General features: G+C 42.7%; 2 protein-coding genes across 2 annotated transcripts; both read right to left on the bottom strand.

The window, feature by feature from the left end:
• Window positions 1–3,649: 3,649 nt before the first annotated feature.
• On the bottom strand, window positions 3,650–9,243 carry LOC138978796 (uncharacterized). The gene is made up of 2 exons (XM_070351584.1): window positions 8,821–9,243; window positions 3,650–5,526 (listed from the first exon to the last, which is right to left on the bottom strand). The coding sequence occupies exons 1-2, from the start codon at window positions 8,939–8,941 to the stop codon at window positions 4,052–4,054; spliced, it is 1,596 nt and encodes a 531-aa protein (XP_070207685.1). The 5' UTR covers window positions 8,942–9,243; the 3' UTR covers window positions 3,650–4,051.
• Window positions 9,244–11,249: 2,006 nt separating this feature from the next.
• On the bottom strand, window positions 11,250–19,208 carry LOC138979076 (uncharacterized). Its single transcript, XM_070351888.1, has 5 exons — window positions 19,072–19,208; window positions 16,413–17,951; window positions 15,501–15,703; window positions 13,350–13,537; window positions 11,250–11,557 (listed from the first exon to the last, which is right to left on the bottom strand). Exons 1-5 carry the CDS (start codon window positions 19,180–19,182, stop codon window positions 11,250–11,252), a joined length of 2,349 nt encoding a protein of 782 aa, XP_070207989.1. The 5' UTR covers window positions 19,183–19,208.
• Between the last annotated feature and the right edge of the window lie 694 nt (window positions 19,209–19,902).

Genomic DNA, 19,902 nt, shown 5'->3' with positions numbered 1-19,902 from the left:
TCTCTCTCTCTCTCTCTCTCTCTCTCTCTCTCTCTCTCTCTCTGTCTATGTAATGTCTGTCTGTTTGTCTTTCTCCCCGTCTCTCTCGCTATATGCACGTGTGTTTGTGTGTGTGTGTGTGTGTGCGTGCGTGTGTGTGAGTTCGCGCGAGTGCGTCTGTGTGTGTGCATGTGCACGAGTGCATCAGTGTGTGTGAGTGAGTGTGAGTGTGTGTATGTGTGTGTGTGTTCGTGATACTATTTTATCAGGCTCCCGCGTCACGCAGGGGTCGCCATCCGTCTTGCCTCTAGACTACTTTTTGTTCTCTGCACCGTAGAGAAGTGGCGCTCTGAAGCTCATTCACTCACTTTGATTTAATGAATTACCATACTTGGTTTAAACAGCTTTTTTCAGATAGTTACAAATGACAATGCCGCATACAATCAATCAAACAAATGACAATGCCGCATACAATCAATCAAACAAATGGAGCACAACAAGCTACGCTTAAAAGCGTCCTTACCATACTTCTGGTGCGTTTGCTAGCAAACTTTGCAGTGTGCGTCAAAATCAAAATATATTAGATTCCCCAGATGCTTCGGATTCCTTAAATTCGCCAATAATAATAAAAATACAAATAAAATAAATAAATAAATAAATAAAACAACGAAAAAAAACACAACAAAAAACAAAAAACGGTTGGATCAATATTATCCTTTTAAGTCGAGGGATGAGCCGTATGGACACATCTGGTTAGGGTCTCTTTGTACACAAACTATTTTTGCATGGCATGGTATGGTTTGCTTCCACTGTGAGAGTTGAGAGTCGTGGTTTGTCGGACTTTCATATTTTGATAAAACTGTCAATCCACTCTCCGTTAATGCGCTTCGTTCAATAATGAATTTTCTCGATTTGCTCTATAAATCCCTTAGTGCACTGGGATGTCTCAATAACTTAAATAATAATGAGGATATTTATATTGCGCAAATCCTAAAGCAGTTCTTATTCAAGCGCCTCACAAAAACATACATAAATAAATTATTCTGTACACAATTCCAAATCAAATAATAATACACTACGAAATATACTTATACACTTTACAAAGTTTTAACCCGCCACACAATTATAAGTCAAATAATTATACACATCGAAATAAGCTAATACAATTTACAAAGTTTTCAATACACATATACAGGGTGACCCAAAAAAAAGAGTACCCAAACAAAACGTCATAAATTGAACAAAAATAAAGCAATTTTCATAAAAATGTATTTACACACACAAGTAGCCTCTGCATGATTTGCACAGAAAATTTTTAGCGTTCTAGCTTGTCTTTCAGGAAAGTTATGCTCATTCTACAGAACATGCTCCAAATGGCCTCCCCCGGATTTAAATCCCCCAGATTTCTATCTTTGGGGGTTCCTGAAAGACAACGTCTACAGGAACAACCCACAGACAATCACAGAACTCAAGAGAGCCATCACAACAACCATTCGCGGAATCTCGCAACAGGAGTGTGTGCGGGTGATTGATAACTTTGCGCGGCGAGTTCAAGTTTGCCTGCAGCGGCGCGGAGGCCATTTGGAGCATGTTCTGTAGAATGAGCATAACTTTCCTGAAAGACAAGCTAGAACGCTAAAATTTTCTGTGCAAATCATGCAGAGGCTACTTGTGTGTGTAAATAAATTTTATGAAGATTGCTTTATTTTTGTTCAATTTATGACGTTTTGTTTGGGTACTCTTTTTTTTGGGTCACCCTGTACATAAGTTTAAAAATAAAAAACACACAAGTAAAAATGTTCATTATACATATTAAATAGCTCAACCACTATTGCTAAACACACACACACACACACACACACACACACTCACACACACACACACTCACCACCACAAGGAAATGTATGAAATATCGACAGAAACCATCTTAAAGTCCCACTCCGCCTCACAGGAGGTTTACAGAACGATGGCATATATGTGTTCACGAAAACAACAATACTAACCTGATGGATCATGCTCGCAATAGCATTCATCAACAATAAATGGCACTAAAAAGATCTCTGGAATGGCTATTTAGCACATGTAAACCAAAACCAGTTCTCGTGGTTTATTCAACCCCCGAGCCATCGGGGCCCCGTGTGACTGACCCACTTTGTTCATACATGACCTATTGAGTCTTTTGTGGTTTCAAATCGACTCTAGATATGCAATAGCATGTTATTGTGTACCTCTGAATCGAAAATACAACAAATGACTAAGACTGACACAAACCGAGTGGCGGTTTACTTCACAGAAATTGTAGGGATTTACAGAACCAACGTCTGCTTTGTAAGAATAACATGCAGTGTGATAGTCGCAAATAAATAAATAAATGATAAATAAATCCCTGCGCCTTGAATATGTGCGCGATATAATTTGCATAAAAAAATAATAATAAAAAAAAAATCCATGCGCTTAGAACTGTACCCACGGAATACGCGCGATATAAGCTCAGTATTGATTGATTGATTGATTGTCGCGGTGGTACTTTTTACAAGCGCGATACTCAAACTACCAGACACAGCAACAAACATTCTCAAATATAAAGTAAAACAACAAAAGAACTATGGACTGACCGATTCTTGTGTTGTTTAACTTTGTTCATCTCACCACAGTCGACTTTGTTGTTTAGATTCTTATTCTCAAATATTCAAAATCTCAATCGACTAGCATCTCAAAAAGGGGAAAGTTGCATGGTTTTCGGTAGTCTTCTTTCACGGCATCAAATGCAAAGTGATGCAGTACACGCACCAGTCAACTCAGTCACCAACCTGGCTTGACCTACATCCGGGCTTCCCACTTTCAAACTTTCTTGATGATAAAAGAATTCTGTTGTGTTTTACGAACGTACGAAGCTGTCAAATAATTCTTTAGATTTTAAACGTTGGGTCTAGCTTCAAAGAGAACATAATTATTTAGGTTTGTCATGGCAGTTATGATTTTTTTTTCTCAAACTGACTCAATGAGTATAATCAACGGTTGAAAGTGAAACGGTGACCGCGGCAAGACGGAAACTATGATCAGGGTTCAACTAACTATAAGTTGGATAGTCTGCATTTATCAACTAAATTATGTTGTATATGTCTAATGTCTTACGCACTCGCATATATACAAGATACAGTCAGATGTTTGTTTGATTTATCTCAAACCAAGACAGTCATATTCTCGAGTCACCCACTATCGCTATCCAGATCTGTCGCTGCTCGAATGCTGTGAGCATCGTTGTGCATTTCCGACGATTCTCCCGCGTGTATTTGCCCTCAGTAGACAGAAAGACACCTGTCAGTTAATACAACTAAGTTAGCACTATCCTTCTCCTGTTTGCATCTTATCTCTGGAGAGAATAAAAGCTTGATTATTTTTTCCCTTTTTGTCAACACACCCCTTCTTTTTGTGTGCAGCAAGTACAGGGCCGGACTACCGGAGGGGTTATGGGGGTTGCGCATGTACTCACTTATTTAAAAAAAAAATGTATTGTTTATTTTATGCCGTTTCATGCAAGGAGCGACCATTTTCCTATCTCAGATTATGACCTACCCTTCAGCTTCAGGGGACTTCGCCCCCTGACCCGCACAAGGGGCAGAGGAACATCCCCCTGGACCACCACTGGCAACCCTCCCCCCCCCTCCTCTTTGCCTAGTCCGGCCCTGAAGTATCATATCCAAAACCAGGTTTTATCGTAGAGGTGTGGTGGGTTTAACAAAAATGTACACCTTTGTCGTCAACAGACAGGAACAAACTGTACTGTTTTTCCATTACCACATGAATCTTTACTCTACAACCAGAAACCTCTCGGGTTACAGCACGAGACTACAACACTGCTTGTCTTTTTCAGGGGGACAAACACTTGACCGTTATCTTGGGCTGAGATGCACGAGCGGCGAAAGCGGGTGCCACCCAAACGGGAGAGAACAAACCCCGGGGTCTGATTTGTTGAAATCACAACAAATCTCAATTTCAACCAATCCAACGCCGCGGAAGGCCCCCGACCAGTTGGTCACTTTCTCGTGCACCTCAAACCTGGTTCCTAACTCTACAGCAAGAACCCTCTTCGTGTGCACCATCCGATGCCAGCAGTGTCCTTCATTTCCTGGGTTCCAGCGCTCTTGGTGCTGTTTTCATTACTCAAAGTTACAACAGCATTTCTTCCACGTTTTCTCTCGTAACCTCTGTTGTCGGAAGTTTCGTAGTTTCCTTTCTTCTTGTCGTCTTCTTTGTCAGTGTCCTTTCTGGCAGATTCTGATGTCTTCTTATGCCTGCTAATGCTACTGGGGGTGTTGGCGCGTCTTCCGTTCGTACTGTCTTCTTTGTCAGAGGGCTTTCTGGTACTTTCTGCTTTCTTCTTTTGCAAACATCCCTTCTGTGTAAACCACGACACATCGCTGTCTTTCTGTTTCACTTTCTCGCCAGTACTGTTGCTTGCCTTTGCTGTAGTCTTCTTTTGAATGCCTCCGCTACTCGGGTTATTGTCAACCAGCAAACATCCCCGTTGGGTGAACCATGACACGTCGTTGTTTTTGTGTTTTCCTTTCACGCCAGGACTTTTGCTTGCCTTCACCGGAGTCTTTCCTTGACTGCCGCTGCCGCTGTTGGGAGGGTGACCAAACTCCGGAGAGCTTTTCTGAGAAGAATAGGATACATCAGCTGCCTGAGCTTCAGCTTCTCTCTTCTTCTCGTCTTCTGTAAGACCGAGGTCAGTTCCTGACACGAGATTTTCGAGTGAATTGTGTCTGCCAAACGACAACAACCGTGACAGATATCCGACGGGAAGCCGGTAAGGGGAAGGGACAGTATGTGATCTGTGCCTGCCACGTGACGCTTTCACTGGCACGGATCGTCCGGTACGGCAAGGGGGAGCGGCAGCTGAGTGTGGTGTGCCTCCCTTGTTCTCTTGGCTGTGAAGGTTTCCGCGTTCTGAGCTTTTCTCCCCACAGTTTCTCTTATCTTCTCGAGACCTTCCAGTTAGAAACCCCTTTCTGGCCCAAGAAACGTCAGTTGTTGATGCTTTGTCTGCAATGACGTCTCTGTCGTCGTCATCGTCATCGTCATCGTCACCCCCGTCGTTATATAAGTACGTCACCGGGTGTACTTCCACTCTGATCAGCTGTGTCGTGCAGCGAGACAACAGGTGCGCTCTGTCACTGAACTCGATGGACAACAGGTGACGGTCTCCTTGGTCAAGCAACTTGGCCCTGGCTGGTAGCCAGACCACGATCTTGCGCTCCAAGCCGTACACGCGTCCCCAGTGAGAAACCGTGACCTTGTCGGTGGAGTCCAAGGCCATTTCGTACGTCTCCGTCTCATATCTCTCACGATTGGTGTAAAAATCGTTGTCCCCGAGGACGCGCACGGGCAAACCTGCCTTCCGAAGCCCACGTGCAATGCCGCTTGCTCGAGTGACTGACCTGCTGTCAGGGTCGTAGAATTCTTCGTGTAGGTCGCTGCCCCGAGTCAAGACCAAGACATCAGTGTACTTGAGAGGCGCAGGGCTGTTCAGCTCGGGTGTTTCTGTGGGTAGGAGGAAGTGCGTATTCAACCATAGCGGGGAGTGCACAAAAAAGATTTTGTACATATTTGTACACTGACAGAGAGAGAGAGAGAGAGAGAGAGAGAGAGAGAGAGAGAGAGAGAGAGCGGAGATAGAGGGAGGGAGGGAGAGAACGAGACAGAGCGGCGAGAGAGAAGGGGGCATGCAAAGCAAGAAATCACATTACACCGAAAAACAATGTCTACTCTCTCTCTCTCTCTCTCTCTCTCTCTCTCTCTCTCTCTCTCTCTCTCTCTCTAGCTCTCTCTCTCTCTCTCTCTCTCTCTCTCTCTCTCTCTCTCTCTCTCTCTCTCTCTCTCTCTCTCTCTCTCTTTAATAAATAGTATGTAAATGTGTTGTTGTTTTTCTCCTCAATGTCTATGTGTATATGATTAAGAGAATAATAATAATAATAATAAATGAACATTTATATAGCGCAACATCATAACTTTACAATTATGCTCTTTGCGCTTGACACATTTAAAATTAAAACACAGTTATACAAGCATTTACATCTACATTCATAGTCAACAACGCTTAATTGAAAGCATACACCATCAAACATACATTACACAAAATTCTTCCACTAAGTAAGTAATAAAAACATGAATAAAATAGGTAGTGAAAACAAGGAAATACCAGCTGAATACCCTTAATCAAACAGAACATGTTATCAACAATACTGAAAACAGCCCTAGATGTTTATATACATTATCACATTATCACTAAAACAACATGTAGCTTATTGATGGACTGAGAAAACAAAATCAGGGGTTGTATTTCTTGAAGAGGTGTGTTTTAAGTGCTCGTTTAAATGCTTGGGGTGACTGAGAGTGGCGGATGTGAAAGGGGAGAAAATTCCATTGTGTGGGTGCGCAGAAAGTAAAAGTGCGTTGTCCGTATGTTTTGGTTTTGGTGTGTGGAATGGTAAGGATGCGACAGTCAGAAGAGGCACGGAGTTGTCTTGCTGGAGAATAGACGGTGAGGAGTTCAGAGAAGTAAGCAGGAGACGAGCCAGAAAAGAAGTTAAAGCAGAGGGTGGACAGTTTGTAGTCAATGCGGGCTTGAATAGGTAACCAGTGCAGTGTGCGAAGAAGTGGTGTTGCGTGATCTCGTTTTCGTGCTTTCAGAATGAGGCGTGCTGCCGAGTTTTGGACTTTTTGTAGTTTATGCAGGAGGTACAGAGGACAGCCAGAGAGAAGAGAGTTGCAGTAGTCAAATTTAGAAAGAACAAAGTGTTACTGTTAGTTGTTTGAGATGAGAGTGTGTGGCGAATGGTGCTGATCTTACGAAGCTCAAAATAAGCTGCTCAACAGACTAAAGATATATGTTTGTTAAGGGTCATGTCAGATGAAAGGGTGAATCCAAGGTTTCTAGCTGATGGTGAGAAAAGAATGTCGGTGTTGCCTATTTGAACAGAAACAGGTTGGGGAGAGGGAAATGTAGTGTTCTTCTTTTTGCACAGTAAGACTTCAGTCTTATCATCATTCAGCTTAAGTTTGTTATCGACCATCCAAGATTTAACATCAGTGATGCATGTCTGAATGGTCTGGATGGCGGAATGTGTCTCTGCAGGGGGACTGGGTTTATACAGCTGGGTGTCATCAGCAAAAGACTGATTTAAAACAGAATGGTTTTGAATCAGTGTGGAGAGGGGCTTAGTGTACATGATGAAAAGGATGGGACTGAACCTTGAGGAACGCCGAAAGAAAGTGGGGCTGGAGCAGACATCTGGCCATCGACAAGCACAGCCTGAGTCCTGCCAATGAGATAGGACTCAAGCCATGCTAGCGGTGGACCGGAGATGCCGTACAGAGTCTGAAGTCTATGGAGAAGCGTGACATGGTCAATCGTGTCGAACGCTGCAGAAAGGTCAAGTAGTGCAAGTAGAAGCATTTCCTCACTGTATGATACTTACTGAGTTTAGTGTAATTCTATGTGTTTGTATAATATAATATGTCTTCTTTTATTCTCGCATTTTCTTCTCCGTACTGATCCTTCAAATAAAGATTCACCTAGTCTCATCTCATCTTATATAACTCTGCATTTGTGTATTTCAATGTGTTCTGTACAATGTATACATATCTTCTTTTATTTTCGCATGTCCCTCTCTGTACTGATCCTTTAAATAAAGATTCATCTAGTCTCATCTAACCTTATATCTCTCTGCATTTGTGTAAAATGTCTATGTGTTCTGTACAATGTAATGTGTCTTTTTCTATTCTCGTAGTTTCCTCTCTGTACTGATCCTTTCAAATTCATCTTGTCTCATCTCATCTTATATCTCTCTGCATTTGTGTAATTCAATGTGTTCTGTACAATGTAATATCTCTTTTTACATTTAGTCAAGTTTTGACTAAATGTTTTAACATAGAGGAGGGAATCGAGACGAGGGTCGTGGTGTATGTGTGTGTGTGTGTGTGTGTGTGTGTCTGTGTGTGTGTGTGTGTGTGTGTGTGTGTGTGTGTGTGTGTGTGTGTGTGTCTGTGCGCTTGTGTGTGTAGAGCGATTCAGACTAAACTACTGGACCGATCTTTATGAAATAGTACATGAGAGTTCCTGGGAATGATATCCCCGGACGTTTCTTTCATTTTTTTCGATAAATGTCTTTGATGACGTCATATCCGGCTTTTTGTAAAAGTTGAGGCGGCACTGTCACACCCTCATTTTTCAATCAAATTGATTGAAATTTTGGCCAAGCAATCTTCGACGAAGGCCGGACTTCTGTATTGCATTTCAGCTTGGTGGCTTAAAAATTAATTAATGACTTTGGTCATTAAAAATCTGAAAATTGTAAAAAAAAAAATTTTTTTATAAAACGATCCAAATTTACGTTCATCTTATTCCTCATCATTTTCTGATTCCAAAAACATATAAACATGTTATATTTGGATTAAAAACAAGCTCTGAAAATTAAAAATATATCTAAATTTTCGAAATCAATTTAAAAACAATTTAATCTTATACCTTGTCGGTTCCTGATTCCAAAAACATATAGATATGATATGTTTGGATTAAAAACACGCTCAGAGAGTTAAAACGAAGAGAGGTATAGAAAAGCGTGCTATTCTTCTCAGCGCAACTACTACCCCGCACTTCTTGTCAATTTCACTGCCTTTGCCACGAGCGGTGGACTGACGATGCTACGAGTATACGGTCTTGCTGAAAAAATGTAGTGCGTTCAATTTAATTCTGTGAGTACCACAGCTTGACTAAATGTAGTAATTTCGCCTTACACGACTTGTTTATTCTCGCATTTCCTTCTCTGTACTGACCTTGGCTCCCGACGCCCAGACGACGCAGCACGGCGGCAATGTCCTGACCACACTGGACACAGTTCTCTGGCCAGCGGGCTTTATGGGCCATGCCTCGATGACCAAGGCATATCATGCTCATTCCATCCCCTGGAGAAGGCACGGTGATGTCGCTGTATGGAACCGCATCAGCAACGCGCACGTGCGCATACTTGTTGACTTCTCTGAACACTGACGGGGCAAAGCGAATGGGTACTGTCAGCTCCTCTTTCTGAAGCTCCGAAGGTATGTCTAGGGAGAAGGTGGTCGCCACACAGATGTAGAGGTGAGGCACACGCTTGGTCAGTTCCTTGACCAGTCTGTGGAAGCTTGGACCACTGCAGTCGTTTCTTCTGAAAAAAGCCAACACAGAAAGAAAATTCAATCCAAAAAGCTATGGTGGGCATACTTTTATAGAACACAAATGAATGCAATAGGTATTGTTATCTCTCTCGTGCTGGAAGATTGGTTCTTCATAACTCTCACTCACTCTTGTTGCACATGTCAACTTTATTTACAGCGCTTGCTTCCCTTCGTTTCTCAGATTTTTTTTCATCAGCAATGATAATGATAATTTTATTGGCCATTCAAATATCTGTATACAATGGGACATTGTGTAGTTTAAACATCAGCCTGCTTAACTAATGTAACATCCAGTCTTCACAGGCTGTTGATGTTTTTGGCGTGTAGTTAACCCATGTAAAAAGCCTGCACAGATGCAGGTTGGTATTCTTCTTCTTCTTCAGCGTTCCAGAATATGCTGGTTACGTGCGAGCTCGTTTGCCCATTTGGGTTCCCCACACTATACTCTGAGAGCATAGTCAGCTTCACTCCGCCTTCGTTGAGTAGGCATGCTGGGTATTTTCGTGTTTCCATAACCCACCAAACTCTGACATGGATTACAGAATCTTTTCCGTGCGCACTTGGTCTTGTGCTTGCGTGTACACACGAAGGGGGTTAAGTCACAAGCAGGTCTGCACATAAGTTGACCTGGGAGATCGGACAAATCTCCACTCTTAACCCACCAGGCGGCAGCGACCGGGATTCGAACTCACGACCTCCCGATTAGGAGGCCGACGTCTTACCACCACGCCACTGCGCCCGTCACAGGGTGGTATATATATATATATATATACGACTTGTGTCTGTGTGTCTGTGTGTCTGTGTGTCTGTGTGTCTGTCTGTCTGTGAGTTCGCGATGCACGGCCAAAGTTCTCGATGGATCTGCTTCAAATTTGGTGGGCATATTCAGGTAGACCCGGGACAGGACACAACCTGGTCGATATTTCAACACGTGCTCTCAGCGCGCAGCGCTGAACCGATTTTGGTTCCACCTCAGCTACCCGGGCCCCCATACCGACACACCAAAGCCGCTACACCACATCACAACGCCAAAGTTCTCGGTGGATCTTTTTCAAATTTGGACACCGTATTCAGCTACACCCCGGACACAATATCATCGATGAGATATTTCAACACGTGCTCTCAGCGCGCAGCGCTGAACCGATTTTGGTTTTTGTGTTCATTTCACCATTATAAGTAACTCTTCCTTATCTTCTCCAGGTTTTCAGCGTTTACCTCCCTTCCTTCGTATGGTGCACTATAGTATGAGTGGGGCATCTTCGGATATTCCCGGCGTTCTGTTACTATTTTTAGAAGGTCACCGCAGTGTCCAGAACGTAAATTGGACCCGTAAATTATCCTCACTGTAAAAGTGCAAAGGTCGAATCAATTTATAGCCACGCGAAAAATACACTGTCATCTATCTCTCTATATATACGGCTTCTCTGTGTTTGTGTGTGTGTGTGTGTGTGTGTGTCTCTCTCTCTATGTGGGCAACACCTGTGGATTGTTCAGTTCTGTTTGTGATGTGGTCTGGCGGCTTTTGTGTATTTGTATGTACTGGCCTTCCTTTGAGAAGCCATAACAGATCAAAATTGCTCAATCCTGTTTGAGTGGAGTTCGCCTCCAAAGGTGATTAACACGGTTACATTCGTCGACAAGGATGGGACTCGATATGGTCAGGAATGGCATTATGACCACTGAATCATTTTCGTGCTGTTCCCATTCCACGAATCTGGGAGGGACCTAAGCTTGGCGGGTCCATTGTTCGGACCCGGCAAAGCCGGCGTACGGCTCTAAGTATTTCATCCCGGCGAAGCCGGCTACCCGGCGAAGCGGGTATTCCTCTGGTATATATAAATATGATCTATCAAACAGGAAGAAAATTATCTTGCAAATAGGAATCAGAACAGAAAAATTGGGTAGGCAATGGAATGTTAACAAAACAAGACATTCAAATTATAAAATTTAAAACGTCCCATTCTCTTACCATTCTTGTGTTATGATTCTTAATCATGAACAGTTAGCAGTCTATCTGTTTTCGAATTGTATCTTGAAAATACACAAGCTCACCCTGTAAGTGGAAACGATGCCTCGTCAATCAGAACACATAGAGTCCCATTCCGCATGTTACGAAGCAAATATTGGACAGCGTGTTCGACGCTATTAATATAATTATCGTCGAAGAAATTGCATCTATAACCGTAGACTCTGCCTGTTGAGGCTGAAAAGTTGGGGTCTTGCTTCAGAGTTTCCTCCAGCTGCTGTTTCGTGTAGTAGGAGATTGCTGGGGTTGAGGTTGATGAGCTGAGGAGATGAACATCCATTCCCTGCAGCAACCACCTCAAGCCCATCAGCACCAACACCACGGTTTTTCCTTTAAATCAAAGAAAGAAACACGTCCCCTGTAGTGATAGCAAAATATTGAGTCAATCCGTCGACCTGAAATTCACATATGGACTCTGGAAACCTGGGATCAGTCATCGTCGAGACTAGGAAGGTTTGGTTAGCTGAAACCTGGAGAATGAGACAGTTCATGCCTGTCTGCGCATAGCGTGCAAACATAGCTAGAACACACACACAACCCCATCTTATTCTTTATCATTTCCTGAATACAAAACTATATAAAGATTTCATGTTTGAATTAAACACAAGCTCATAGAGTTAAAAAGAATAAAGAAAAGCAAGCTTTCCTGTCAAGTGGTAGCGCTATTGCACTATACTGTCTTGTCACTTGGAGCGATCAGAGGGATCGGCAAAGCAGTGTGTGCAGTTTCCTTACGTGAGTTCAATTAATTTCGCTTTAAACGATTTGTTTTTAAGGACCTGTGGATTGTTCTCTTTTAGGACTTCCAAATAATTATTATGTCTTGGAAAAGAAGGGAGTCTTAAAATTTGGCTATTTTCGCAGAGATTAGAACAAACAATTCTGACAATGTGAAGACTTAATCGATCAATACGAGGCTTATATCGCGCGTATTCCGTGGGTTCTAAGCTCAGGGTTTTTTTAATTTTTTTTTTAAATGCATGCAATTTATATCGCGCACATAGTCAAGGCGCAGGGATTTATTTATGCCGTGTGAGATGGAATTTTTTGTTTACACAATACATCATAAAACAATACTTAAAAAGGGTAGAAGTATTAAATAGGTCTTAGAAGAGGGAATACAAGCAGAAAACTAATACACGTTTTTGACTTGACATAAATCGTTTTATAAAAAAAAACCAAGCATATATCTAAGTAATGTAGATTGTGTGGTTTTTTTGTTTTTCGGGTGTTGTATTTCTACGTCTGCCAGCAACTTCTTTTTTTTTCTTGATTACTGAAAAGCCTTTGGCGATGTAATGTGTAAATCTTTCCTTTGTGTTTCAAACAAACTAAAAATATGTTCACAATTTTGCACTGAAATAAATACAGCAAGAAAGAAAAGTCACCATTACTTGGCTGCGCAGACCCGTTTGAGTTTATTTAGCCGCTTTTATGTATTTATTTTTGTTGCACGTTGGGTTCACCAATGCATACCATTTTACCCCCATTTATTCACAGTTCTTTTTTTTCGCTTTTTCCAAGGGAACCGAGTCCGCACATATAAAGGAATTACTACCTTCTTCTTCTGCGTTCATGGGCTGAAACTGGCTGAAACTCCCACGTACACCTGTGTTTTAGCACGAGTGGATTTGTACGTGTATGACTGGTTTTACCCCGCCAGTTGGGCAGCCATACGCCGCTTTTGGAGGAAGCATGCTGGGTATTTTCGTGTTTCTATAACCCATCGAACTCTGACATGGATGACAGGTTCTTTTACGTGCGCACTTGGTCTTGTGCTTGCATGTACACACGAAGGGGGAGAAGGCACTAGCAGGTCTGCACATATGTTGACCTGGGAGATCGGAAAAATCTTCACCCTTAACACACCGGGCCGGGCGCGGCCGGGATTCGAACATACGACCTTCCCCTTTGAAGGCCGACGTCTTACCACCAGCCAATTGCGCCCGTCGAATTACTAGCAAAAGTCACTGTACCTTATCTTTGAATACTGCGCTGTGCTTCACAAAAACGAAAAAGCATTTTTGTATGATCTGATTTAGCGCATCTAAATATGTTTATTTTGTTTGATTGTTTGTTTATTTGTTTGTTTGTTTGTTTGTTTGTTTGTTTGTTTGTTCACCTGTCCCAGGAGGTCCAGTTATGCAGACTCGAGGGGGTGCTCTGTTCAACAAGTCCAGTTGTTGTAAGGTGAGAACCAGAAGTGCCAGCCTCCGCCCCAGTTCAGACACCGCCTCCCCCTTGGTTCGCACCTCCACTCTCGGAGGAATGTTGCAATGGACGTTAACCGACGTGGCTGGTCCGACACACCTGTGATGAACACATGCTGATATGTAAAATTACCCGAAGTGATGTTTAAGAAGAGCAAGAAGAACTTCTTGTTTTTGTCGATCACAGTCAGCCTGAACAGTGAGACAAATGATACTGTCTTCTCCAGGAGCAACAAGAACAAGATTAAATACTTTATTGACTTGTTTAACTCATTGTCTCCCAGGTACGGATATATCCGTACCTACTCATATGGCTCTATCTGACCAGGTACGGCAATATCCGTTCAGACTGTTAGCTTCAGTCGCTTCATGTAACGTTGATCTAACGCCTGAATTCCAGCGTGTTGATACACAGTTACTACATAGTTACTGCAATTCTGAGTGACATGCTGCAGCACTGCTGGTCTCGGCAAAAAAAAACTTGGTCAACATAGTTGGGGTAGAAAATGTTAAAGAAATAAAAGATCAAGACATTCCTCTGGGACTGCCCCGCAAATACTAACAAAAATGAGGGCGTGACAGTGCCGCCTCAACTTTCACGAAAAGCCGGATATGACGTCATCAAAGACATTTATAAAAAAAATGAAAAAAACGTCTGAGGATATCATACCCAGGAACTCTCATGTCAAATTTCATAAAGATCGGTCCAGTAGTTTAGTCTGAATCGCTCTACACACACACACACACAGACAGACACACACACACACACACACACACACACACACACACACACACACACACACACACACACACGCACATACACCACGACCCTCGTCTCGATTCCCCCCTCTACGTTAAAACATTTAGTCAAAACTTGACTAAATGTAATAAAAACGACACTTTTGCTGTAGCTTGTAGATCTTATTGTTTGCCTTTTAAAGCTGTGGTCTATTTATGACTTTCCGGGGCTACAAGGTTGAAAAATAGGGACACAATCATGTACAGATTTCTGTACAGCAAACACTACCCGAAACCCCACCTATACGGCGTGTATGACCTTGAGAGCTTCAGTCAACGCTTGAATTTTGCAGTGGTAACATCCGGTTTGCTCTCGCAGAGCTGAGTATAATTGTCAAGAAGGATCGAGCAGAAAAAATAAACGACTTGGCAGGGATTCGAACTCAAAGGTACTCGAAATGTCGGGGCTGATGTCTTAACCGCTAGGCCACTTCACCAGTGTTGTCAAAGATAAAAAATTGATAATGTTATATCATTCTACGCTTGAATTACCATTCATGCGTTGCAAAAACGTAAAAATTGACATTAAAATTTGCCTTTATTTGCAAACATGTTTTACGGAATCGCAGTACATGTTTACACCGTCATGCTACACGACATTCGCGCCATGCAAATAGCTGCGATATTTCTATTTACAACATGCAAGAAAATGACAAGAACAGTAATTGAATCTCTCCAAGCTCTGTGCAGTTGAAACCAGACATCTAAGAAATAGTTATACATGTATTCACTTCTGAGCAATGGGCGGATAGAGATATAAATCATGCTGCTTCAAGAATAACATAACATGAATTCATATCAATGTTTTTCCTTCTTTTTCTCAATTGGCGCAGTAGCCTAGTGGTTAGGACATTAGACACGAAGTCTCGAGGTAGAGAGTTCGAATCTTCGCCGGGGGCGTTTATTTTTTCCCCTTGATCTCTCTTGAAGATAAAATATGATCAGTCTTGAGAGAGCAAACCGGATGTTATCCCTGCAAAATTCAAGCGTTGACTGAAGCTCTCAAGGTCATACACGCCGTATAGGTGAGGTTTTGGGTAGCGTTTGCTGTACAGAGTTCTGTACATGATTGTATCCCTATTTTTCAACCTCGTAGCCCCGGAAAGTCATAAATAGACCACAGCTTTAAGTCCAGTTTGCTGATCCAACGGTGAAGTAGACAGGGGAAGGGGGTTGGGGATCGGATGTGCTGTTCTAAGGAGCAAGAAAGCAAGGATCATGCAGGAGATTATATGTACTCGCCTAGACAGATTATCTTTACTCACCGAGATACTATGTCCAGGTACAGTTCGTCAGTGAGCTGTGTGTCCACAGTGCACGCCATTCTGAGTTTCCACCAGGTGCTCAGATTGGCCAACACGGCAGGTGTGACATCCCAGAAGGTGGCGACATGGGACATCATGTCAGAGCAACAGACAAGCTGTATGGCCTCTTCTGCGGTGGTGGCACCGAGGCTTCTACATATTGCCTGAAACGGGAGAAAAACGCATAATATATTGAAACAGCATAATTAAATAATAATAATAACTTCATATAATCATTGCCTCGCTTTGCGAGCTAAATCTTTTTTTGTTTAATTAATGGGTCGAAATATCTGTGACTGTAACGTATTGTTTTGTCAATAAGAAACGTTCCAACAACTTACTTTTCTTGGGGATTTTTTAATATAAAAACAGCATTAATACTTAACATTATTTTGCAATTTTTATCTTCCACAGTTCGGAGAGGAATGAGATCACGTGAGTTTTCAAACGTAATGCATGTTGTTGTTGCTTTTTAGACAAATAAACTACGTACAAAAGTCCTTTAGAATGGCTAAAGTCGGGATGCTTTTTCTTCATTATTTGAACGTTTCGTACTTAATTATGTATAGGAATCAACAAAATTAGAACCTCCCTCTGATTAACCCGCCTATCCCACTCGCCTATCCCGTTAAATTTGATTGTCGTTAGCTTGCCAACAGTAGTAAAGTCTATCTCTGTCTTTTTTGTCGTTTTGTATCTCTCTCTCTCTCTCTCTCTCTCTCTCTCTCTCTCTCTCTCTCTCTCTCTCTCTCTCTCTCTCTCTCTCTCTCTCTCTCTCTCTCTCTCTCTCTCCTCCTCCACACATACCCATACATGTGGACTAAGGTTGTACTCGAGTGAAAGGTGCTGTTGACATATTTCATTAACGCTCACCTCTTTCAGCTGTTCACTGGCAGAAAGTACTCTCCGCAGCTGTGAGCTGCTGACATAAGGCAGGAAGAGAGTCTTCCTCACAGTCAGCTCAGACGCGATGTCACTGACCATGTGTCTGGCGTGCACCTCACACTTGTCCAGCTGCTTGACCGCTTTCTGAAGAACCCTGATGACCTCGACATCCACCTGACTGGCCCGGGTCTTGCCCACGGATTTCACCTCCCCTACCAGGATGCCGTACTGGCGGTGAATGAGGAGAACGTCAAAGTCCCCTTGCTTGCCGTGGTGACGGTCTTTGGCGGGGATGTTGCCAGGCTTTGGGAGCTTGCTGGTCTGCTTGGCGTAGAAAGGCTTGTTGAGATAGTCCTTGAAGTTGAGCTCTGACAGGACGAACATGACTTCGTGTCTCCTGGTTCCCAGCTCCTGAAGGTTGTACAGCACGTGCTGCTGGGTGAAGTCTGCCTGTACGTCACACTCTCTGACCGTGACCTTAATGCCCTGTGACCTTGACGCTCGTGACGTCTGTGTTGGCTGTGATGCGTCTGTTGCCTTTGGTGCTTTTTTCGATGGAATTGTTTGGGACGGTTTTGTTGTTTGCTTTTGCTGCGGGTTTGCAGTGGGTTTGGGTGTTTTTGCTAGTTCTGAAGTTTGTGTTGGCTTTGCTGTTTTTGTAGGCTCTTTTGCTTGTTTGGGCTTCGAATCCTGTGTCGGCTCTGCTGTTTCTGTTCCATTTGATGCTGGTGTCGGCTTCAATGATTGTTTGTGCTGGGATGTTTCACTCGATGTCTGCGTGGTTTTTGATGTTTCTGTATCTGTCACTGTTGGTCTTGATGTAAGCGTCGGCGCATGTGCTTGTGTCAGTTTTGAGTTCTGTGTCGGTTTTGGAGTTTCTGTTTGATTCGATGCTTGTGCAGACTCTGTTTTCCCTATAGCCTTTTCTTCTACATCAGGTTTTGATGCTTGTGCAAGCTCTGATTTTCCTGTAGCCTTTTCTTCTACATCAGGTTTCGATGCTTGTGCAGGCTCTGATTTTCCTGTAGCCTTTTCTTCTACATCAGGTTTCGATGCTTGTGCAGACTCTAATTTTCCTGTAGCCTTTTCTTCTACATCAGGTTTCGATGCTTGTGCAGGCTCTGATTTTCCTGTAGCCTTTTCTTCTACATCAGGTTTCGATGCTTGTGCAGGCTCTGATTTTCCTGTAGCCTTTTCTTCTACATCAGGTTTCGATGCTTGTGCAGACTCTAATTTTCCTGTAGCCTTTTCTTCTACATCAGGTTTCGATGCTTGTGCAGGCTCTAATTTTCCTGTAGCCTTTTCTTCTACATCAGGTTTCGATGCTTGTGCAGGCTCTGATTTTCCTGTAGCCTTTTCTTCTGGCGTTGATACTTGTGTGGACTTGGCTGCTCGTTTCGGCTTTGGATTTTGTTTTGGCTTGGTGGACTGATCACCTGATGTCGGTGGCCCATCATGAACGGACGGCGGGTGGAGCACGAAAACGGTCTCGCTTGTACCGGGTGCAGTTTTCTCCACGTAGGGTACCTTAACACACAATACAATACAATACAATACAACAATACAATACAATACAATACAATACAATACAATACAATACAATACAACACAATACAATTACAATACAAAGCAATGCAATGCATGCAACGCGGTGCAATACAACACAATACAATATTATCCAATGCAATTCGGTGCGATACAATACAATACAACACAATACAATACGCTGAAATGCTAAACAGCACAATGTTATACATAGAGAATACTACATGGCTTGCTGTGTCATAACAGATTGACACGAGTTGGTGTGTTTTTTTGCATATGGAATGCGAGAGTCTTTTACCTTTTCATTATTTGAAAAAGCAACGATTGTAAATATGATATGACACAGCAAGCCATGTAGTATTCTGTATATCCTACATACTGTACGTGCGTGTCTTTTGCTCTGAACGCCCCCGCAGTCGAAGCGCCCAAATTATGGAACCTAGATCTTTTCCAAAGCCTCGTGAAATCGTTGACGTCAAAGCAAAAACTCGTCACTCTAGAAAGTATATCGTGACGTGTAAGCTCTCAACATTCTTCCAAGGGAAACAGCAAGCGCAGAACTGTTCCCAGAATGACGTTTGTCTCGGTGATTTTTGTTTATCCTGAGCAGTGGAAAATTAGGTCCCTGTCAGACTACCTTGCCACGACCTAATTTCCATGATATACACACGTGTGGGTATATGGTTTAGTTATCAAATGGATTATCAAATATGTAGGATAACATGCAATACAGTACCATAGAATGCAATATAGTACAGTACAATGCAATTCACTACACTAAAATACAAAACATTGCAATGAAATACAATACATTAATGTGTTAGATATCAACTTGAAAAATTTATGTTGTGGATGGCAACAAGACAACTACATACATTGAACATCGAATGACATTAAAAACACTCCCAATATAAATGTAAGAAACCTAGCACACACCCACACACACACACATGCACACACACATACACACACACACACACACATACACATACACATACACACCCACACACACACAAACACACACACTCTTGCATGTAAAGTGCAATTAATGTTAAAATGTAAGATGTAAAATGTTAACAAATCAAATAGTTTTTAAAAGTACCTTGTTGAAATGCACTGGTGGGACGACATAAGCGGTTTTCAGAGCGTCAGGGTATAGTGCGGTCACTATTTCCCGCCAGTTTCTACTTGTCTGCTCCTCAGGACCGGCCATGATTTGGGGCTAAAACTTCATTCCTGAAATAGCAATTGGAAGGAGCTTTAAAAGACACCGCGAGATGCAAAATATGATGGAGTTGACGAACATTTTTTGATGAAGCTTTGAACACCAAACACGCATCAGGTTTGAAGGATTTACGACATGCTTGGGGAGAGATCTAGTCCTAGTTTGGACTTCGTCAGGGGATAGAGAATGTTTTTGCAACACCCCCCCCATACGTCTTCTTCAAACGTTGTGATTACACATTTCTTCTCTGATGATCAATGCCCGTTTCGCTGTCACACTCGATGGCATCCCTCATTGGCTGACAATCCGTCCGCCATCTTGCAGAAAAGCGAATCGTTTCAGTCCCAAGCAAGACAAGCGACCAGCGAGGGCGTTCACACTAAGAAACGTAGGGCAGTTTCATGTGCCTGGGCAAAATCTAGCTTGTCGCAATAAGTAGAGAGAGCTCTGACAGGACACAAAATCCTCCTAGCATATAACCACGTCATGTCCCAAATAGACACTAGTTCTGAGGACAGAAAAACCAAGTTAGCATAGCATAGCATAGGACAAAAAAGAAAGTCGACAGTGTTTTCACAAGTCAATGAAAAGAATCGGAGTGATTTGTTGACGTGAGATGAAGTAGCATCTTGAAGGTCGTTTATGGGAGGTTTTACTGTATCAGCTTGGTCGTTCGCAGCCCGACTGTCGCAAAATTCGCTTGCCGTG

Source organism: Littorina saxatilis, linkage group LG10, assembly GCF_037325665.1.
Source record: "Littorina saxatilis isolate snail1 linkage group LG10, US_GU_Lsax_2.0, whole genome shotgun sequence".
Taxonomy (NCBI): Eukaryota; Metazoa; Mollusca; class Gastropoda; order Littorinimorpha; family Littorinidae; genus Littorina; species Littorina saxatilis.
The sequence above is the reverse complement of the archived record's forward strand: the minus strand, read 5'-3'. Positions and strand labels throughout refer to the sequence as shown.

What these genes read in the sequence shown, in the direction of transcription:
- LOC138978796 (XM_070351584.1), bottom strand. Translation starts at nt 8,941, where the DNA reads ATGAGCATGATATGCCTTGGTCATCGAGGCATGGCCCATAAAGCCCGC. An exon ending in TCTGGGCGTCGGGAGCCAAG is followed by an intron (nt 5,527 to 8,820) that starts GTCAGTACAGAG and finishes TCCTACCCACAG; the next exon opens with AAACACCCGAGCTGAACAGC.
- LOC138979076 (XM_070351888.1), bottom strand. Translation starts at nt 19,182, where the DNA reads ATGGCCGGTCCTGAGGAGCAGACAAGTAGAAACTGGCGGGAAATAGTG. An exon ending in CACCAGTGCATTTCAACAAG is followed by an intron (nt 17,952 to 19,071) that starts GTACTTTTAAAA and finishes TTGTGTGTTAAG; the next exon opens with GTACCCTACGTGGAGAAAAC. An exon ending in CCAGTGAACAGCTGAAAGAG is followed by an intron (nt 15,704 to 16,412) that starts GTGAGCGTTAAT and finishes CTCCCGTTTCAG; the next exon opens with GCAATATGTAGAAGCCTCGG.